Source organism: Centruroides sculpturatus, unplaced genomic scaffold (assembly GCF_000671375.1).
Source record: "Centruroides sculpturatus isolate CEXI.00-Female unplaced genomic scaffold, Cexi_2.0 scaffold1725, whole genome shotgun sequence".
NCBI lineage: Eukaryota > Metazoa > Arthropoda > Arachnida > Scorpiones > Buthidae > Centruroides > Centruroides sculpturatus.
In genome coordinates, this window is record NW_019385914.1 from 106,747 (window position 1) to 127,981 (window position 21,235).

The following is a 21,235-nucleotide window of genomic DNA, read 5'->3' on the forward strand; positions in this document are numbered from 1 at the left end:
TCCTGTTCAAATATCCATTAAGAGGCAAACTATTCACAGTGTTAGTACTGTCTGTGAATTATCAAGTGTTTTTAACTTCTGTATATATTATAATAAATAGTAAGTGCTTTATTAACAGACACAGAAATAAAAAAGAAATTGATATTTCTTTTTTATTTCTTTATAATTTATTTTTTTTAATTCTTTTTTACTTCTTTATAATTTATTTCTTTTTTATTTCTTTATAATTTTTGCAAAAAATTATAATTAAAACGCAAAAAATTATAAATAAAAAAAAATTGATATTTCTTTTTTATTTATAATTTTTAAAATTTGTTCCAAATATGTAAAACACTTGGAATGAGTGCTGACTTATTGGTATTTAGTTTGTGTTTTATTACATATAATGCAGTGTAATTAAGTCAGCATAAGTGGAGGCTGTTTAATTTTTAAACCATATCGTTGTTGCTAGCTTTTATCATCATTCCTGTGTCTGTTAAAGTCATTATAAATATCAAGATACTTGGATGTGCTGCTGTGGGATGCTCTAATTCGGCAAAATAAGTTTTTTTTAATAAAACAGTTTCCAGAGGATCCAAAAATGTACAAGGAATGGCATATAAAAATGAGGAGGGACAAGTGGAAACCAACTGATATGATAGTTCCTGCTTGAGTGAAGTAAGTGTTGTATGTCATAAAACTGTAACTGCATAAAAATTATTAATCATTTTAGGTTCATTTTGCTCCAGAAATATGGGAGAAGACATGTGCCGATGGCACACGAAAATTAAAAGCCAATGTTCCACAATATTTTGTTTTACCTTTATATTCCTAAGAGGAAACCCCTTGCTGGTATGAATAAAACAGAAAAGTCCAAGTAAGGAAGAAGGTATATATTTGAAATAAGAGTATCATAACGGTTCTAAAATTTATATTAGAATGTTCTTAGATTAATCTTATAAACATTCAACAGTTAACTATTTAATTTTAAATCTCAAGGAGAAACAAAGAAGCATCAGGTTATATTGCAACCTTATCCGAACTGGTATGCGTTGAAACAGCCAGAGAAGAAACTGCAATCAGATACTAGTGTTGGAATGTAGGAAAGAGAATATATCGACAAAATTTTAAAAATGGTCCAATTTATATATTTTATATATGTATTTACTGATGTTCCACATTTATTTAAAAATATAAAGGCAGTCAGACAAGGCAATGTTGATGAACAACAAAATCATTAGAATATCTAATGATACAAAAGAAAAAAAAATGGATTTCCATCAAATGAAATTTTGTCAAGTCACATAATTGAGTTACTGGAGCCCCAAAATTACTACTCAGTCATTTTAAACTAGTATCATCAATATCATCAATCGCAGTGTCAGTAGTACCCTAAAGTATCTGTCAAATAAGTTAGAACATGGTTTCTGGATAAAATTGAGAAATGGTTTTATCTAGTGACATCCAGGCACCTTTCTAATGCCTCGAGTAAACTGAATTCTACAGTTTACAGTGAAAAAATAGAGTTTCTTAAGAGTTTTATGGACTTATTTCAGAGTAGAAGTGGCAGTCTAACTAGAAGCCAGTACAAACTGGAGTTTTAATTTCAACACAATCAATGTTAGAAGTATTATACATGCTATTCCTATTGAAGAGAAGCAATATGATTTTGTACTAGCAAGTAAATTCTCTCAAGATTGTTTAGAGAACCTTTTTCTAGGTATTAAGAAGCAAGCAAATTGTTCCAAATGCCCTGCACATAAAAAAAACAATTCGAAATTAATTTGTGCATCCCAGTTTTTAAAACATCCAACTAGTAGTAGCTATGAAGAAGATGAAAGAGAACTTCTATAAAGTTTTTAGAAACTGCAAGAATCAAAAAACCAATATGATAGCGTTCAACTCCTTCCAAAGATTCCAGAACCCAAAATGAATTGAGTTATAGTGAAATTAATTCATTATATTGTTTCAAGCATTCGAGTTTTTGAAGTCACGTGAAAACTGTATATCTGCACTTGGATCTAAAAGCACCAATTTACCAAACTTTCACGCACTTCATCTTAATTAAGTGTTTCAATGATAACACATTTCTTTTACTTTCCCGACTGTTATAACAGAGCAAAAGTATGGCAATCAGACAAAAAATGACTCTCAGATTTTTTACATTTTTGGAGTAAGGACACCTTGAAACATCGAGAAACGCAAAAAAAAATTCATGAGTTTTTTCTATATGTATGGATGTTAGCACGTGTGTGGTGCGATTTTGTTCACTCTCTTTGAAGCTTAATAACTCTTGTGTTTTTTTATCGAAAATTTCTGAAATTTAGCGGGGAGGTTTGTTTATTAGAGGGAGTGATGCTAGTAAATTTTGGTGATTAAAGGCTGAGGAGGTGGGGAGATAATGGGGGTCATGTGCTTCACGTCCAAAAGGATCATATAAAGGACATGTTTATCAAACACTTTTTACAGATATTACAAGACGTTTTAATATTTCAATAAGTGCTTGACAGGGTAATTATGTAACATCACGTATCGTCTAGATATTGTGAGAGTAACACAGTGCACATAGCTCATTTTTAAGATATCTTAATATCTCATGGTTTGCCATAATTAGCGAACAAATATATTGTAACCCAAAGCAGGTCTATGACGTAGATCAAAAGCATTTGTTTTATCTAAACTATCATCAGTCTGCTCGGAGAATTTCGAGGTTCGAGTTTTTATCTGTATATTCATTTTACATTGATTAATAAAATAATTGGCACTTAAATGTATGAGAAATAAATTTTAGTCTTGCATCAACGGTACGTAATCCTATGGGTAAAAAGAACAATTATCCGGGGCTCCAAACCAATCTTTTATAAGAAAATTTCCCCCTGAAGAAAAATGTCCAAAATCAACACTATGCATGGGGCCCCCTAACTCAAATTTGTCTGGGTCTCACAAAGATATAATGTGCCACTGTCTTAAATTACATTGGAACCAATCTGCCACATAAATTGAGAGTTAAATGCATGGACTTTTAAAATACCAAAATTATTTTTGTAAAAAGAAAATTGGAAAGTTATATTTACCTCTTTTCTTTTGTTCCATTATGAGGTTGAACTGTTTTAGGAATTTTAGTTTCTGTAAAAGAAAATAACCATTTTACTTTAAATGCATTTTTTAAAACCTCAGTTTTATAATTCATTATCAAATTTACAGCTTTCAAAAATGCAACTTTTATCTCTGAATAATATATTCTTAATCTCAGATACATTCATTCTATGGTTTGAATGAATTAAAACTCGATACATTCTTTAAAATATACGTAAGAAATTTAAAATGCATAAAACAATAAAAATCTATCTTTTTGATAAAGATTTAATATAATTATTTGTAAACTTTAAGAGTTATCGAGATGTCTTTTTATAACTTCTTGTGATAAAAAGTAATTTTAGATTTAAATTTATGATAAAGGAATTTTTTTAAAACTGTTCTGTCAAGCAGAATCAAAAGTATTCATACTTCAATGGCTTTCTTAATTTGCAAGAAGAATTTTTATACTTAAATATTCCGATTTAATATAACTGAACCAGCAATTGTTTGGCTTTAATATAGTTATTGGACTTATGGACATTTATATTTATGAAGTTATGAAGTTTAATTATAGAGGAACGATAATTCTTTTATAATTAAACTTTACACTTACTCATTGTAGAATAAATTTGGTTTATTTGCATCTATATGACATGTAAAACAGAACGTTCCTTTCACATAATTTATTTAAAATCATTACAGTTTTCTCTGGTAATGTATATATAAATATCACTTCTAAAAGAAATAAATATAGTTTAAATAAATAAAATAAATTACCTTTGGTGAAAAATCAAGAGGAAGTGGTGGCCCTTTTAGAATAATATGTAAAAAGTTGTATTTTTTCCCTTCTTCGATGTCACTATCTTCATCACTATAATCGTAATTCTTATTCTTCATTTTCCATTCCTCCAAATCCAATTTACTTATAATCCTAGAAGGTTGTTCATGTAATTGATAATTGTCTGTATTTTGTACACAGTTTGTTAGAGGAGTTTCCATTCTTTTTGCAAAATTTGTCAATTCCAAAGGTTGCGCCTTCTTCTCTAAACTATTTGAGTTCACATCTTTACTCAAATCGTGTATTTGTTCATCTGCTTGTAATTTGTCTTGTGAATTATACTCTTTATCAAAATTTAAGGTGTCATGATAATTTTTTTGATAAGGTGTACTGAAGCCATTTTTATCGAAAACTGCAAAATTAGAACTATTAGTGTTGTTATTTAAGACCTGTTTTGCATTCTTAACCTTTTTGTATTGCGATAAATTAATGCTGTCGCCGGACAAGTCAGTAACTTTGTTCTGTAACAAAAAAACAAGACAACGAATTAGTCTCGAATTTTACATCAACTTTTTTTTTAATTAAAATACATTGCAGACCAAATTTAACAAGGGAAACAATATCTGGTTGCATTATAAAGGCACGTTTACAGCAGAATTGTCATTGATTCAAATCATCTGACTATTTTCCAAAGGACTGATGGCAAAAAGATAAATCATATACACTCATATAATGAAATGGTATGAGCATTGACCAATAAGACATTATGTCTTATGTGCAAACAAAAATCAAGATATAGTTTTCTTATTTGATAGTATGTGAAACTAATATACATGGAAGAATTTCTTTCATTGACTATGGCTTTATTTATATCTTCACCAGTCGGCTGATCTTGTAAAAGCAGTCATTCCAATGATAAGTTTGATGAATCAAAATCATTCTCACACCTCTCTTGTCTACTATCGTTATTGATGTGTGGTTCACTTGTTTCACGCAGCATTTGTGACTTGTGATATGAATCTACAAATCTACATTAAGGAAGCTTGCATTATACTATATCAAGCTTGTAAGACATACAACTTGAGAGTCAATCTTGGACATTGTATCAAGCTGTGCTATATTGGGTCTACAGTGTATTAAAAATAAACAATTTTATTATTTTTCTTATTAAAATATACTAACCTCTAGTTGTTCTGGATAGTTATTTTCTACTTTTTTGAAATTTGAAATATCCGAATAACCGAAGTGACTAGTATTTTGTTCGCTTTCCAATTTCGGCCGAACTGTCAAATTCAATAAGGCAGTATGGCTTCCAGACGACATAGAAGATTTACATTCCTGATTTTGAAGACTGTCGTTTGTATTCAAATCTCTTCTTTTATCTTAATATAAAAAGACATATTTAATTATATCTTACAAATAAGAAAAATCATTATAAATGAATGGAATTAAAACAGCTTGAAATAAATTAAGTAACAAAATAGAATTGTTATTCAGAAATTGTTTTTTGTCATAAGAATTCTATTTTTTTTCTCAATGATTAAACAAAATAATTACATCTTTTTCTTGTTTTACGGATTTACAACAATTTTCTTGGAAATTTATGCTTAAATAAAACATCCTGCCTCTCAGAGATTGTCTTAATATGTTACATAATGCATGCTTTTACATATTTCAATCTATTTATTATAAGAATTTTTCAGTCTTTAGATGAGTGCAGGAATTTTCTGAGACATTTTGTATTGAATCGTGTGTAAAAATAGTGAATTCTCAAATTTTTGCAGGTTGTTTTCAAGAATGGCCCATTGTATTACTTTGAGAATTAAATGTACGTAAATACAAAAACCGTTAACAAGAAAAAAATGCTACCATTTTAAATTACCACGATTATTATCCAAAAAAGTATGTGATGTACACTACTCGCTGTCCAAATTTCATCTCCCATCTACAGTTAAACATCTTATAGTCTACTACCTCTAGGAAGAGCCATAAATAAAAATGGTGACTCTGCAACAAAGAAGGCATTTCCTGTTCTGCAGTTTGTAAATTCAATATCACTTGTCATCGTGCATGCAAACAATTTGCAGGAACTGTAGAATTGTGGCTGACATGCAGGGAGCAACGACAAATATACCATAGCAGGCATAGGAAGAATTCGAATATCCGTCAAAATGCATGCTGTGGGGCACAAGATGCAGGAGTTGAGGAATTGTTATGGGCAGTGATGTGAAACTTAGACATTTTTCAATGTTCTAATGTACACTATGATGTTTTAAGATAATAATTAATACAATTACAATTTAAAATGGTAACAAACCATTATATAACAGCAAAGGCTCCATATTCACATTTTGAATATACACAATTTTGTATTTGCAATCATTTTTCATATTTCTGATACCAAAATTTGGAGAAAGATTAAGGAAAATAATGACAATGAATAAGAAAAGACAATTAAATGATATTTAATATACACTCATTGACATAAAAATTAGTGCACCAAGAAGTTGTCGTCGTATTGCTGCGAAACTTGGCATGATGAAAAGTTTCAAGCAGTTATGGAAATGATTCAAGTTATAGTGTGATGGCTCATTGCGTAATGTCAGCATATGGTGTTAAACTGTGTCCCCCTTGGCCTATTAAAAAATAAATGGAACCTCTGCACCCACAACCTGTTAAAAGTGAAAAGATTGTGTATAATGATACACTGTTTGACTGTATGTTTAATTGAACAAACAAATACAAAGGCATGGAATTGTGCTGAGAATTCCATGCCTTTTGATGATGCAGGAGGAATGATAGTTGAGCTTGTTGTCTTCGTCACTGCTTTCTAGACTTCAATAACATAAAGAAATGGTTTTTTGCAGCTTCCATGAAAGCATTAAATTACGAGAAACAATTTGAAAATGTTTTATTTCTTGAATTCAAATATTCTGTTCTCTATAAATGATATTGCCTGAAGAGGACAGTTATATACTGTTAAAAATGCTAGCGAAATAAATCTTTTTCATTAACACCTATAGACAGTTGTGCGACAGCTTTTTGTATTAGTATTTGGTGTATTTTGTATATTGTAAAGTTTTATTTCTTTGAATTGTCTTTCTAATCAAATGAGATTGCATTTAATTCAATTTAATATCACAAAATATTTTCAAAGGAATCAGATTAGAGTGAAAAGCATAATTTAAAATAATTTTACCTGACAATTCTTTTGAGAAAGATATAGGAGAAGAATTGTTTTCTACTCTGGAAATTTTCATTTTATCTAATTCTTGTTCTTTAGGCTTTGAATAATCTTTAGTTTCTGCCCATAATCTTTGTTCTCTTTTCAATCTGATAACGTCATTAAGGAGAAAATTAGCATTAACCAAAATAAAATAAGCTTCCTGTTCAAATATTTACCTTTCTTGTTCGAGTAAAACATTAGGAGACGAAAGTCCCATATGCGGAGTGATTAATTCTGAAGGATAAGTACCGGTGTGATAAAATGCCGTGTGAGGATGAGGAATGAGGTTCGGTGCCGAAGGAAAGTGCATCATCGGTGTTCTCAGAAGACCATATCTTTCTAAATAAAATGCATCTTCTAACCTATATAAAAATAGTAAAATACATGACATACATATATTTATTATAATTTCTGTTATATTATAAGATCTTTATTATGCTTCCTTCAATTAATTAAACTACAATATAATTTACCTGTAAGTATGAGAAGAGACTTGTGGCGACGATATAAAATTTGTAGGATATGCATATGGAGTGTCATATAATGAAAACTGCGAAGAGATATGTTGTCTCTCTTCCATTAACCTATATGGTTGAAACCCTCTCCCCGAAGAAGCATTCTCAGTCGTCGTCGTCGACGAAGACGAAGGTACAGACATCGACGTCCTATATTATTAATATACAAGAATTTATTTATGTTATTAATATTGTAAAAATAATTACTAAAGAAAGGCCTATTGAGAAAATCAAATAAAAACAATATTCTTATCAATGTAGGGTGATGTCTACTTCATTCTCTGTTAGAGAAATTATTAGAAGTACAGGTATGTGCTGTTAAGGATTTTCCATTTGGGAAAAGTCAAGACATTTTCGACTCGTAACAAACCAGTCAAACGATCGCCAAAAGGGGACAAACCGGCAGTTCGTATCTACTTTGTAGAGGCTCGTATGCCAATGTAAACCTAGCATTAATATAATTTTTCATTAATTTCAATCTTTTAATTGTTTATTAGAAGCAATTTCATTTGACAACACATCAATCAATGAAATTAACATGAATGTGTTTTTTGTCCAATAAACACAGAATTTACACTTCAAATTATTTTAATGACAGTTTAGAGTTTAAATTATTAATAACGAATGATGGAGCAATTTAATTAAGTAAATTAGCCCTTAACGACAACTGTTATATTCCAAGCATTCTCCAAAGATTCTGCATTCCTGTAATGTATTGATTATGGAGAGTCTTTCGTTTTTCTTTCAGAATCTTTTGGTTTTGTGTCTAGATATTCCTTGTATTCATACTTTTGCAGAAGAGTTAATCTGTTTAATAACTTAAATTCACCACACCAGGATGAATATATAAAAAGGGAGCGACTCACAATAACCAATTAATTGGAGTGCAAAAGATCAATATTTGTGAATGTTTTCAAAGCTCCTTCTAGGCTCTTCCTCAGGCTTCTTTATTTATTCCAAACAAGCTGGCCGTTAGCCTTCGAATATCTATTGAATGATATTCAATTTGGGATACGATACATGCATGCGTTCCAAGATGTTTAAATAATATCAAACAATACAATGAGTTCGAATGTGCATGCGTTCCACTTTCAATATGATTGCAAATTAAATATTATTGTCTAGTAGGACCTGCCACTCCATCAAAAGTCACATCTCTTTAAAATTAATGCAGGTGATTCTGTATCCTGCCTTAAAAATTTCAATCACCTCCAATTTGAGGTGTTCTGTTTAATTAATGTTACCTGTTTCACACTACACAAGTATCCTTTTGCATTGCAAAGCAGGCTAGTACCATTGTACATTTTTGTATTACAGCTGTCCCTTGATAATCCAACAGGTATGGAACCAAAGGGGTGTCCGGATTACCGAAAGTGATTACATATTTGGCATTGTTTTGCTAGCAGTAGCCTACAACTGTTCAAACAGAACTGCTCACGGAAAACACACGAAATGTGTGCATCGTGTAAGAATTGGGTGGGGAGATTCACGTTGCGACATGCTTCTGTGCAAGCAGACGCGTAACGGGGACGGATACCTTGACAGGAGATGCGTTGGACTATTGAGCATGTCGGATTACAAAACGTCGGACTATCAAGGGACAGCTGTATTTCTAAAATTCCTGAATGTTTATCCTACAGAGATAGTGCTAAGACCCAGGAGACATTTTTAGTCGATATCCTATTAATATCTGACTGAAACAGTTTGTCCAGAGGGTGCTTACAACAGCATATGTTTCTTTAAAAGACCAGTTCATTTTCATTACATATAGGCAATCTTATATAAAGAAATCTCAACACTTCAAAGTGTGTAAATTTAGTGTCATCAAGCTTTCTTTTTTTGGGAACCGTAGCCATCAATACATCATTGGAACCAAACCTGTCGACGAAATTACTTATAACAGGCCATCCGTACTCGTGCTCAGCCGTGACATTCTTAATTCTATTTTGTTCCAAACTGTTATAAGGAATGGTGTTATAAGCAACAGGAAATCCAGCTAGTACTGTTGTTTATCTCCATCTAGAGCTGGCTCCGATTAGTGTCAAAGCTGTACAGACTATAAAATGTGACCAAACTTGACAGACTCGGTACTAATTTATTGTCTGTTTTAAATTTTCCAAAGTGTCCCATGCCAATAGGAATGTAAATAATTTTGTCCCGGTGCAAGAGGCTATCAATTAGCAGTAATTTTATGTCTTTTCTTTATCTTTGGCTCTCTCATTGCTTCCTAGTAACAGCAATAGAGTTTTCTAAAAACCTTTTGTTCCAAGAATGGCAGTTTGATAAGATTTATAGTTGAGGAACTTCCTTATAGGTGTGTTAAACTAAAAGTAAAAGTTCCAGATAGTTAGCACTTGTTAGTTAAAGATAATTTTTTCTATTTTAAAATGTAACTAATGTTCTCATCTCTATGTGGTTATACAGAACAGATAGGTGAAAAGTTAAACCTTCTGTAAGCGTTAATTGTATAAAATTTGAATTGATTAATTACTCGTAAAATATACACTGCCTTTGACAAATGCACAAATGCTAACGTCCCCTATTGGACTTTTACATGGAGCCATTCAAATGTCTCATCGATTAACATTAAGATAGTTTTAAAAATTAATCACCATCCTCTGAAAAAATTCAATCACAAGTTAAAAATCCTTAATAAAATTACAGTAGAGTCTCGAAAGCTCAGCCTAATGTGGACTGAAGGGTGGCCAAGTTTGTGAAAATGCCGGGTTATCGGGAATGGGGTTAAAAAAGGATAAGTATGCGTGTTTCCTCAGAAAATACTGTACTGTACTTGTATGTATTGTTTGCTTAAGAATACAACAGAGAATAAACTGCCCAAATACCCTTAAACAAAGGAAAAGCACGTACTTTATGAAGGCATAGAGCCATTACTACATGAAAATGAAAATTAATGAATACATAGCGTAAAGTAATTTATCTGATAAGACAGACCTCAGAAAAATACTTAATAAAACATAAATCTGTCTACAATGAAAATTAACTAGGAGTTTTTTCGCCCTGCCAGGGATTGGCCGAGTTATCCGGACTGCCGGGCTATTGAGTGCCAAGTTTTCGGGACTCTACTGTAATAATAATAAAAATTAATCATTAAATAAATGATAATAAAATTACAAATTATAAAATTGTTTAAATTAAAGCGAATAATGCATGACTGAAAATGTAGTAAGTTGCCGTTCCATTTTTAAAACACTATTCTATTAATGTTTACCCGAAGAATGCTATTAAACGGGGGTCAAAAATGTTAATTTATGTTTCAATTAAACAAATTTCACCAAAAGTTAATGGTGCTGTTTAAATTAAATTAGATCTTTGCTTAGTTAGTAAAATATTAGGACAGAAATCTACCAGTTTCGATCCTGAGAACAGCAATATGGCATACAATCTTTCGTTTTATTCCCGTCACAAAACAGCCTGTAAACCTAGATTAGATATAATGATACTATATTTAAGCAATAGATTTTTTTTAAAGCCAAAAAAATCTGAATTTTAAATCGAATTTCGATTTTAAGTATGTTTACTGAAATTATCGGATTTTTATCGGAATGAGATAACGAAGACAAATATTGCCTAACCTGGAATTATTTTTATTTCTCTCGATAAATATAGATTGAAGAATATTTAAATTATCGATACAATATATTCTTTCCTTCCCGTCTGTTTATAATTACCAGCAATTGTCAACTTTATGGATCCCTGATATAACCGATTTTGGGAACGAAGGCATCTGTAAGAGATTTCTTGTAATATAACAAAATAAATGATTTATGCTGTTTTATTCATTTGTTTTTTTCATTTTGGACTTTTTCCGTCCCTGGAGTGCTAAGAGGGCCTTTTTTAAATTGTACCCACCGTGGGTTCAGCCGAGCCTGCAATGGAGGTGGTCGGGCAGCAAGAGGCGGAGTCCGACACGTCCAATACAGAAAAATTCCTGGGGTTTTCCGACCACTTGGATTCGACCCTGGGTCCCCTGGATTGGTAGACTGATGCGGTAACTGCATCGGCCATCCAGTCTAAATGCACTCCTTAAATTTAAAAACGGTCCTTTATTTTGCAATTTTTATAATAATTAATGTAGAAATACAGGGTCCTTCAAAATGAATGTTACCATTTTAAATTACCATAATTATATTAATTATTAATTAACAAAAATATCATTCTGTATATGTAGCTGTATTCCATTTACTTAATAAATTACATCAGTTCTGTGGCATTTGTCATATCGCACACAGATATGTAAATCTCAGATAATTTGAAATTTGAAGTCACAAATATTTTCTCCCCTGAATTTCAAATTAATGAGGATTTCCTGTAATTTCTTTTCTTTATAAACATAACAAAAATGACCAAAAAACTAAAGAACAGATTGTAGTTTTTCTTTGTTATTTTTGAAACCATAAATCCATTGTTTATTACAATTTAATAGTTTATCAATGTTCATATAATAATACTAAATTAATAAATAAAATAAGTTTTTATTACATACATAATGTGAGCAGATGACGTTAATTCTTTGGTCCCAATATAGCGTTCTTCCCATTTTCCCGAATACAACGGGTGATTAAATGAACCATACTTTCCTCTTAATGAATCTGGCAACTGATTGTTGTTTGTTGTAGCTAGAGAAAATGCAGACGAATCTATTCCCTTAAAAAAAAAAAAAAAAAAAACAATAATAATAATAAAGAATTATATTTATGACACAAGTTAATTGCAGATATAAAATTTATTGGCTTTTTAGTTTTATTTTTAAGGCAATATAATCAGTGATTAAAATACCATAAAATATTTTATATCTATTTAAAAAGACAATATGAAAATTACCTTTTTGCTTCCTCCATTATGGTACGGAAGTGAAGTGGAAGTGACAGAAGAAGAAGAGTTGTTAGAAAAAGTACCTTGCTGACTGTTTAAGTACATTTGAGGCATTACGGCAGTTTGATTTACAACGGAATTTGTCGAGAGAAGACCATTTTCTAAATGAGAATATTTATAAAAAATTTTAAACATTCTTAATTTGTCAAACTTTAAATTAAATTTATATTATCGGAAAAGAATTTTTATTCTTTTAAAATCATCTAATCAGCTCCATTTTTTAAAAATGAGACATTCATTTTAAACTACACAACAGTGGCCAAACTATGGTTTACGATCCACATGTGGTTCATCTAGGCCCTTATTGTGGCTCCTGCATACTTGTACAATTGTTTTTTATAAATTTGGTACATACTACTTACACATATGTAATATTTTTGTAAGTTTTCTGGCTATTAAGTAGCGTAATATACACAGGGATCATAAGTGTAACTCGCGACTTAACCTTGAACAGGTAAGCTTAAAGTACATTAATAATGTCAAAGGATTTAAATGATTGTTTACCCAGTCAGTCATAAAGTATCAGTAAGGTAAAGTAGCAGTAATATTTACTGTAGAACAATGGTAACTATAGTATTTTAACTACATATATCATATAAGTAGATGATGCAGCTCTACTCTAGACGTTCCAATAGAGGATTAGACTCGTGTATTTCTGACAGACAGCGTATGGTTACTATCGTGACAAGGTTTGGCCACCCCTTGCTACATAAAATAATTAAGAAATTACTCAAAAGAATATTTTTACATTGATTTTATAAATCCTTTTTCTACAGATAATGCTTGTATTATAATTGAATTGGGATAAAATTAACTGTGAATGTATAATTTTCAAACATTTTATTATTAATTCTAGGAGAACGTCTCATTGTCGAGCAGCTAAGCAAGTAAACCAATGACATAGATCGTTTTATACAAAACAACCTACATCATTGACTTGCTTACTCGGCCACTCAACAAGGGAACACGTCCCAGGTTAAATAGACAAAAGCAGTACTTTTTTATTTAGAAAAATAATCTTAAATCTACCTAAAATATTGTAATAAGTATCAAAAAACAATTTAATTTAGTATTTTAAAAAGATCCTTCCGAATAAATGTTAAGAGTATTTGAAAATTAAATATTTGCACGATAAATATGTGTGAATATAGTCAATGTGTGCTGTCTATTGTATATTCTTACCCGTAGAAGGGGGTTCTCCTGCCTGTTTGGCTAATTTCCGAAGAGCTGCAGCAAAACTTGATGTCTGATGAGAATTGAGCATAGGATTATTGTACGGAGACATCACGGCGCTTGGCTGATGGGCAACTTGAAGCGGTGATATCGGAGCCATCGTCCGAGTGGAAGGTTTGTGAGAGTTGAACGACTGCATTGCTAGAGATGTTGACGGAGGTAATAATGATTTACATCCATGGGGGAATCCTGCAAAATAAAAACAAATTCTTTTAATACCCACGCATAATTTAATATTAAAAATTCTTTTGGAATATCTAGTGATAAAATTAATAAAATATTTGTATTTTAACATGAAAACAGCACTTGTAACAAACGACGTATGTTATCTCGTTCATAATTTTATTTTTACTTTGTATAAACATTATAAATTATGACTCTAAGTTTTATAAATCTAAATACAGAGGCCCTCGATTAATGGATTTCAGATTTAACAGACAATCTTTGTCCTAAAAGAAATATTTATTATAACCTTTTTTTTAATTTGCATATAGAACAAACTAAAAGATGAGTCAATGCATGTAAATTACTCAATGTATATATTTTATTCATATTTATACATTATAACAGCATTTTAATATATTCTGCAAATTGTAAATTTGTTATTAACAGCCTTTCGGTAACAGCAAATGCCAGTTCTCCTTAATTACTTTGTTAAATCAAGGTCCAGTAGTGCCGCAGACAAAAAGGGGGCACAAGCTATAAAAAAAAGAGCATGCAAGGAGCTTCAAACTCTACGATTCGATGTCAGATCGGCTTCCACTAAGTGGTTGTACTCGGGGCTAACTTGACCTCGAAAGCAAAGAATGGAGTTTTGATCAACATATGACGAAGTTGCATAGGTTGGTGGACAAATATCATTCACTATTTTCTTTTATATTTGCAGAATAGGCTAGATGTCACAAATTTTCTGTTATTTGGGACACCCTTAAGAATTAGGAAAAAGATAACCAAGACAAAAAGGAAGCATGTACCCTAATATATGGGCATCACTGCCCTATTGCATATGTATATGATAATTACAAAAACAAAACTGGATTTAGAAAAATCATTAGTTTTGCAAGTGAATATGCCAGGTATCCATTTTAAAACTCACCAACAGTACAGAATGCTTCCCTCGAGTGTCTCTAGTTTTAAACTATTCTGTAAAATCCATTTGTTCGGATATGTTGGTTCATACTCCAAGTTTCACACATGTACCCTTGAAAGGGCCACTGCTGCCACACAGTGTCAATTTGAAGCTCTGATGCTACGTGATCTGGATTGCTGGGGCCCGATTTCTTGGTCTGCCCAATCACACGATATTGTATCTTTGAACTTTTTCTTTTTGGATATATCAAGGATTGTGTGTATGCTACAAATGTGCCAGATGTAAGTGTTCTGCATACAAGAACCTGGAATGTCATTAAAAACATAACTCCTAATATGCTAATTATATTAGAATGCAGCATGCATCCTAATGGAGTTCCACATTGGGAGCTTATTCCCTAGTCATGTGAAAATGTCGTAACTAACTTTTTCAGATGCACTTTCTATTACCATAATCTACAATACTACACATGTATTTCTTGCCTTGAAATTAATCCACACAACTAGGGACATCAAGGAAACAACCTATATATTACCAAATTAAAAAATTTTAGCTTAATAATCCATTACCATAGATACATACAGTCTTATCATATATGTTAAATGTAACAAATTTTAACATTTAGTACACATTTAACAATACATTTCATTCCAAATTTGAACAAATCAATGAATATTATATTTGAAAATAAATACTGTAAAGTCTATTAAACTAATTACAGTCAGACAAAAACTCGATTGCCATTTTTTTTTATTTTTATTTAGTTTCTTAAACACAATTATAACTGCCTGACACAATCAATTGCCTCGGGGTCTAAATAATTACAAGGAACGCTCGACGCCGGAAATGCAGACCCATTCCGCCCGAGGCCAAGAAGTACTCATTCCGCCACGTCTAAAATACTTTTCGGCCAACGGCCGGCACGGGGTAAACAATATCCGACGACACCATCGAGCCGGTCGCCAAAAAATCAATGCAGCCAGATTTACCCCGAAAACTGCCGAGAAAGAAGTGTTACGGAATGAATAACAATTGCCAATTTATCAAGACAATGGCATATTTGTAAGCATCTCGCCGGGTCGAAGGAGACGCCCGGCTAAACAGAAAACAAATTCGGGATCCTCGATGCCTCGGCCCCTCTCCTCTCGGCACGGACGCAAAACCTCGGCGAGGGGTCCATCAGTCGGAGGAGGAATTCTCGTTATGTTCTTCCTATTAATTTTTCAGGGGCGGAAATACATCTCGATTGCCGGAAAGGCAAGTCAAGTCGCCCACCGTCCCGGAGTGGCTTTCTCTGTTTAGAGAGAGATGGGAAGAGAAGCAGCTGTTTATTGAATGCTGAAGGGAGAAAACCAATAACAGAGATTGGTAAAGGAGGAAAAAATAAAATGGCGGAGGGACAGCGCCCCCCCCGGCAGTCATCGTCAACTACTTGACCATCGGCGACAGGAAACATTTGCCGTGCCCTCCACGCTCCGTTGCTTCAGATAACTCTTACGATACTCCTCCTTATTTGTCGAATAATTCGTCTTCCTCTTTCCAATTCCAGCTTTTCGAATCGCTCGTTACCTGTTTCATTTTATTTTATTTTATTTGTTTTTGCTAACCGAGATTCGATCGTCTGTAAATTTCTGTCGTCTGCCTCGACTAGGGTCACGTGACGCTCCGTTATCGTCTGGTTTCCACATTTTTATTCAGAGGCGAATGGAGGTTTTATTTTTATAATACTTTTTCGTTGTTGGAGAATATAAGTATTTCTTTATATATAAATTAATTTCACAGTTGAGATTTAATTTTTCTAAGAGTTTTCTCGTCTGTCTCCATAAGGTCACGTGATATTCGGTCACATTGTTTTGGTTCATTTATTTATTATTTACTTTTTAATTTTTGGAAAAGCGCAAAAAATTTGAAAATTAGTGCAACGCTTTCTTATTTTTCGAGAAGATAAATATTTTAAAAATAAATTTAGTTTACAACATTTATTTTCCTTAATGTTTTTTCTGACTAGATGGAGTCACATGACATTCTACTTTAGTTTGGTTTTCCGGTTTTTTAAATTTTTAATTATTATTTTATGTAAAAAATTACCTTTGTAACACTTTTCGTTATTAAATAAATTTACTTTTTTAAATATTTATTTATGTTTTTTTAGATTTTCTTGTTAATTTTGCCGTAATATTTTGTTATCGTTTGCTTTTCACTTTGATTATTATTATTTTACATTTTTTGAACGAGGCGTAAAATATTATTTTTTAATAATTTTTCACTGCAGCAAAAGCTAAAGTATTATTTTTTTAAAAAAGAATAACTTTATCTCATAATAGAAATTTATTTGTCCGAGAATTTTGTCGTGTAACTCGGAAGAGTCACGTGATATCCGATTATTGTTTTGACTTTTTAATCTTTTGTTTTGGGTATAGCGTAACGGCTTTATTTTATAAAGATTTTTCAGTGTCACAAAATTAAAAAACTTTTTAAATAAATTTCTTTTTTCCGTTGACATTTGAATGTTGATTTTGTCACCTCGGCAGGGTCACGTAATAAAATTAAAGCAGAAAGCACGCGATAAACGACTACTTTAATTTCAGAACAAAGCTAAAGATTAATAATAAATAACTGTTATGAAGTAAAGAGTCGAAATAATTTTTGAATAAATTCATTTTTTTAAGTCAAGATTCATCACGTGCAGTTTTAGTCCCACTATACGGATCACGTGACGTTTGATTCGTCTCGCTTGGTCACGTGACGTATCGTCTGATTTTTAACCGTCTTTTATTGCAAATTATTTTTTCGGGCGAAGTCTAAAGAAATTGTTTAATAATAAAACTCTTTCATTGTTACAGAGTCGAATTATTTTATAAGAAAAATAAACAAATTATAGAGGTCGTCGTTTAATTACAGGAAACCGCGATTTTTCTATCGTCTGCTTTGCTCTTCGGTCACGTGAATTGATAAATTTGTGGAAAAATTCCCCACTCCAAACGATTTATTTTTCCATGGCATCGTCGATAAATAATTTTTAAATTATAAATATCGATTACTTTTACGTAATGTAATATTTCTCCTAATCACACGATGCGAGCATTAATTCTCGGGTCACGTGACTGGGGTGAATTATGTGTACAAACATCATAATTTTTCGTAAAAGTTCCGAGATTTGCATACGATTCTTTTAAAAGGAAATATTTTAAATTAAATTTTTATCGATCTCCAAACAAAACAGATATTATTTGCCTGACGTGACTATTCGCTAGGGATATATTTGCTTTACGAGTCGACTGATCTAACAAAAACCGGAAAAGTGCAATAAAACCTTTTCCCTCCCCTCCTCTAATTTTATCTTTTAAAAAATATCAATGATATTTTAATACACATTAATATCAAAATATTCAAAGCATTACATTGTAAATTCCTGTTAATTTTTAACTAAAATATCCCTAAATTCCGCTAAAATCCCTAAATTTTTAACTAAACTATGCCTATAAAAATTATTTAAATCTGTAATTTTCCTACACACAGATACAATTTTTTTTATGCTAAATATTAAACCTGAAATTTCCCTAATAATTTCTATTAGTGAGACAAGTAAATATGAAATTTCCCCGAATATTTTTTAATCGTGCAATTTCTTAAAATTTAAATTTTTATTTTAATATAAAAATAATCTTTAAATTATATAATAAAACAGTCATTGATTATAAAAATAAAGTGAATTTCTTATTTTTCACGAATTATCAGGAAAACAGGGAAATTTCCTTAGCCATTTTATTTTATTTATTTTTTCCTAATTCCACAAAAATCAACAGAATTTTCCGGTTAAATTCAAAATTTTCAAATTATTACATTTTAAATAGCATTATTCCTTATAATATTATTAAGTTCTTGTTTTGAAAATANTTTTTTGAAAATTTTTAGGATATTTTAAACACCGATAAGTGTTTTTTGCTGGTGTACTTCATAATAAATTCATTCGAAACATTAGAGTTTTGAAGTAGGTTCAATTGAAATAGAGCTCTTAAAGAGCATTTCCCCCATTTTTTCACAGTAAACCTCTTAACGTGATTAAACCCACCTTTTAACGTGATTCGGTAACATTTCTTCAGTGGGAAGGCATTCTTAAAAGTTCCAAATTATCCCTATACAGATGACACAATTCCAATGAATGCTTCTTTCAACGATATCACTTCCTTAAACTGTTTTCTACAGCGAAGTAGAGTAGAAAAAATCAGCATATCATTAACATAAATCTCAATTTATTTGTAGTAATAATTCTCGAATTATCGAAAAATTAGGGAAATTCCCTTGCCATCTTTATTCTAATTATATTTTAAAAAATCGATAAAATTCGAATTTATGTTAATAATTTGTAATAATGATTTTAAAAACTTAGTATTTTAAACTAAAATATCCGTAAATTCTCCATACAAATAAGAAATTTCCCTATTAAAGAAATAAAGTAAATAAATCTGAAATTTCCCTACTCGTGAGGGAAATTCCCAGAAATACATTTGAAATAATAGTATATAAACCATACATTTTCTTAAAGTTAAATTAAAATTAACTGAAAATAAGACTTCACTGTTTGTATTAACCGCGAATTATTTATTTAAACCTTGACGAGTTATCAAGGAATTAGGGAATTTTCTGGAAGATTTTATTATTTTTTTCCATGGGCTAGTGGCCGATTAATTCGCTCATAAAAAGGGGAGCTTTTCTTCGCTCAGGTAAACACGATGACGTAACGGAGGATGTATTTATAGCCTTTGTGTACATTGACACACAGAACAATGATCTAGTGTAGCTTCACTTCATAGTTTTTTTTTTTTCCTTGCAACAGTCGAATGATTACTCACACATCCCACGTGGTCGCCATTGAACGTTAGGGGGAAACGTCGTTCCACGTGTTAATGTTTACTTTAAAAGTTTCCTTAAATGTATAATACGTATATTTTAAAGCATAAAGAATCGATTATAATGTGTTATAGTCGAAGACGGTTGTTTTATTATTCGATAATAAAGAATTCAAGCTGAGTGAATGGCGTATACCAACGAAAGGACGTTGATATCGATCAATGGCGTGTTTAATTAAAGGTGTTTAATATTCAATAATAAAAAGATTAAAGTTAAATGGAGAACTTTATCCTTTATAAAAACCATCAGTTGTCGAGGAAGTCAGGTTTACTCGGGTTTATACGGAATAAAAAACGAGCTGATGAACACCGAAGCCGATAGCTATCGCGCCATTATAATTGATGTTTAACTATTATTAAAGACACGTTTCTTAGTGTTTTTGTTATAGGCTCAACAGGTTTAGCATCGTAGCAAGCGTGTGTACGATTTGAATTTAGATTTGTGGCCTTAAGCTATGGCAGGCCTTTCACCTTTATCCGAATTGTAATAAGTTAAGGCGTGAGGCCCTACGCTGTGTTCTCGCACGGCTGTATTGTTCAGGCTGTGTGAATCCAACTCTGCGCATGTATAAATGATAAATGTAAGCAGATTTGTTGTGGTTCTAAACTATAATAGTCCTTTCCCCTCTACCAAATAACGATACACGTAAAAATTCGAGGCCCTAAGTTCCTGCATGTTTAGATTGTGTGAAAATCCCTGACTATCAGGAATGCCTAGAGGGAGGTTAAAGGAGAAAAAAGTCTTACAACGGAAGGAAGTAGGGGCCTCTATACAATACTCTTTCATTTCTTTTACTTTAATATAATAACTTAATTTATTGCAGGGCATGTAATATGTATTTTGCCCCAGGCCCCTAAACTCTCCGGGCGCCCCTGCTGGACTGTATAAACTCAGACTGTACAGAAACGTGTGAAAAAAAAACATATATACAGTATATATATTAAAATATCTATCCAACGTTAATTAGTTTTACTTAATTTCTAAAATGGCGAAAATAAAATGTTAAAAACCTCAGTTAAACCCTATTTATAAGCCCCAATAATTTTCTGGGTAAACAACATTAAAGTTATTAAAGAGTCAATGGAACTTATTCATAAATATTTTTTTGAAAAATTTAACAAAATGTGCGGCCAGATTTTAACTTTAAAAAAGGATTGTATTGTTTCTATTTTTAACTATTTCCGCGATTACTAGACAAAGAATAAAAGGGGGGAAAATGAATAAAAATGAAGGAGGAACGATGAGAAAAATAAAATATGACGTTGAGCTACGTAAAGTTTTTGCGTTGTCAGTAGACCCACATACGACAGGTATACATACAGTACATTTGTAAGTTTTCGGGATTTGTTAACCCACACGAAACCTTTCAAAATTCAACTGCACAACTAATCTAACGTTTATGCATTCGTCAGAGAAGTCGGAAAGGCTATAAAAATTTATATAGCTTGAGTTAATGTTTAATCTGTGGACAGGGAATAAGGAAAAAACATCAGCATTTATAAACAATCGAAAAATAACGGATGAATCACTAA

The 21,235-nt window shown here is 31.5% G+C and overlaps 1 protein-coding gene across 4 annotated transcripts in view; it reads right to left on the reverse strand.

Annotated features, from left to right (window-relative positions):
• Positions 1-21,235, reverse strand: part of LOC111612546 — a 39,943-nt gene that overhangs the window by 5,947 nt on the left and 12,761 nt on the right. Inside the window, exons 1-11 of one of the 4 annotated variants that reach the window (XM_023353779.1) lie at positions 16,400-16,784; positions 14,799-15,096; positions 13,652-13,891; positions 12,419-12,570; positions 12,081-12,241; positions 7,535-7,726; positions 7,238-7,423; positions 7,035-7,168; positions 5,018-5,217; positions 3,835-4,356; positions 3,054-3,105 (exon numbers count right to left, since the gene is read on the reverse strand). In XM_023353779.1, the coding sequence (XP_023209547.1) occupies positions 3,054-3,105; positions 3,835-4,356; positions 5,018-5,217; positions 7,035-7,168; positions 7,238-7,423; positions 7,535-7,726; positions 12,081-12,241; positions 12,419-12,570; positions 13,652-13,841 (1,789 nt within the window). In that variant the 5' untranslated portion in view covers positions 13,842-13,891; positions 14,799-15,096; positions 16,400-16,784. Of the gene's footprint in view, positions 1-3,053; positions 3,106-3,834; positions 4,357-5,017; positions 5,218-7,034; positions 7,169-7,237; positions 7,424-7,534; positions 7,727-12,080; positions 12,242-12,418; positions 12,571-13,651; positions 13,892-14,798; positions 15,097-16,399; positions 16,785-18,864; positions 18,985-21,235 lie in introns of those variants that run through there. The other 3 variants (XM_023353777.1, XM_023353778.1, XM_023353776.1) reach the window with 3 other exon arrangements.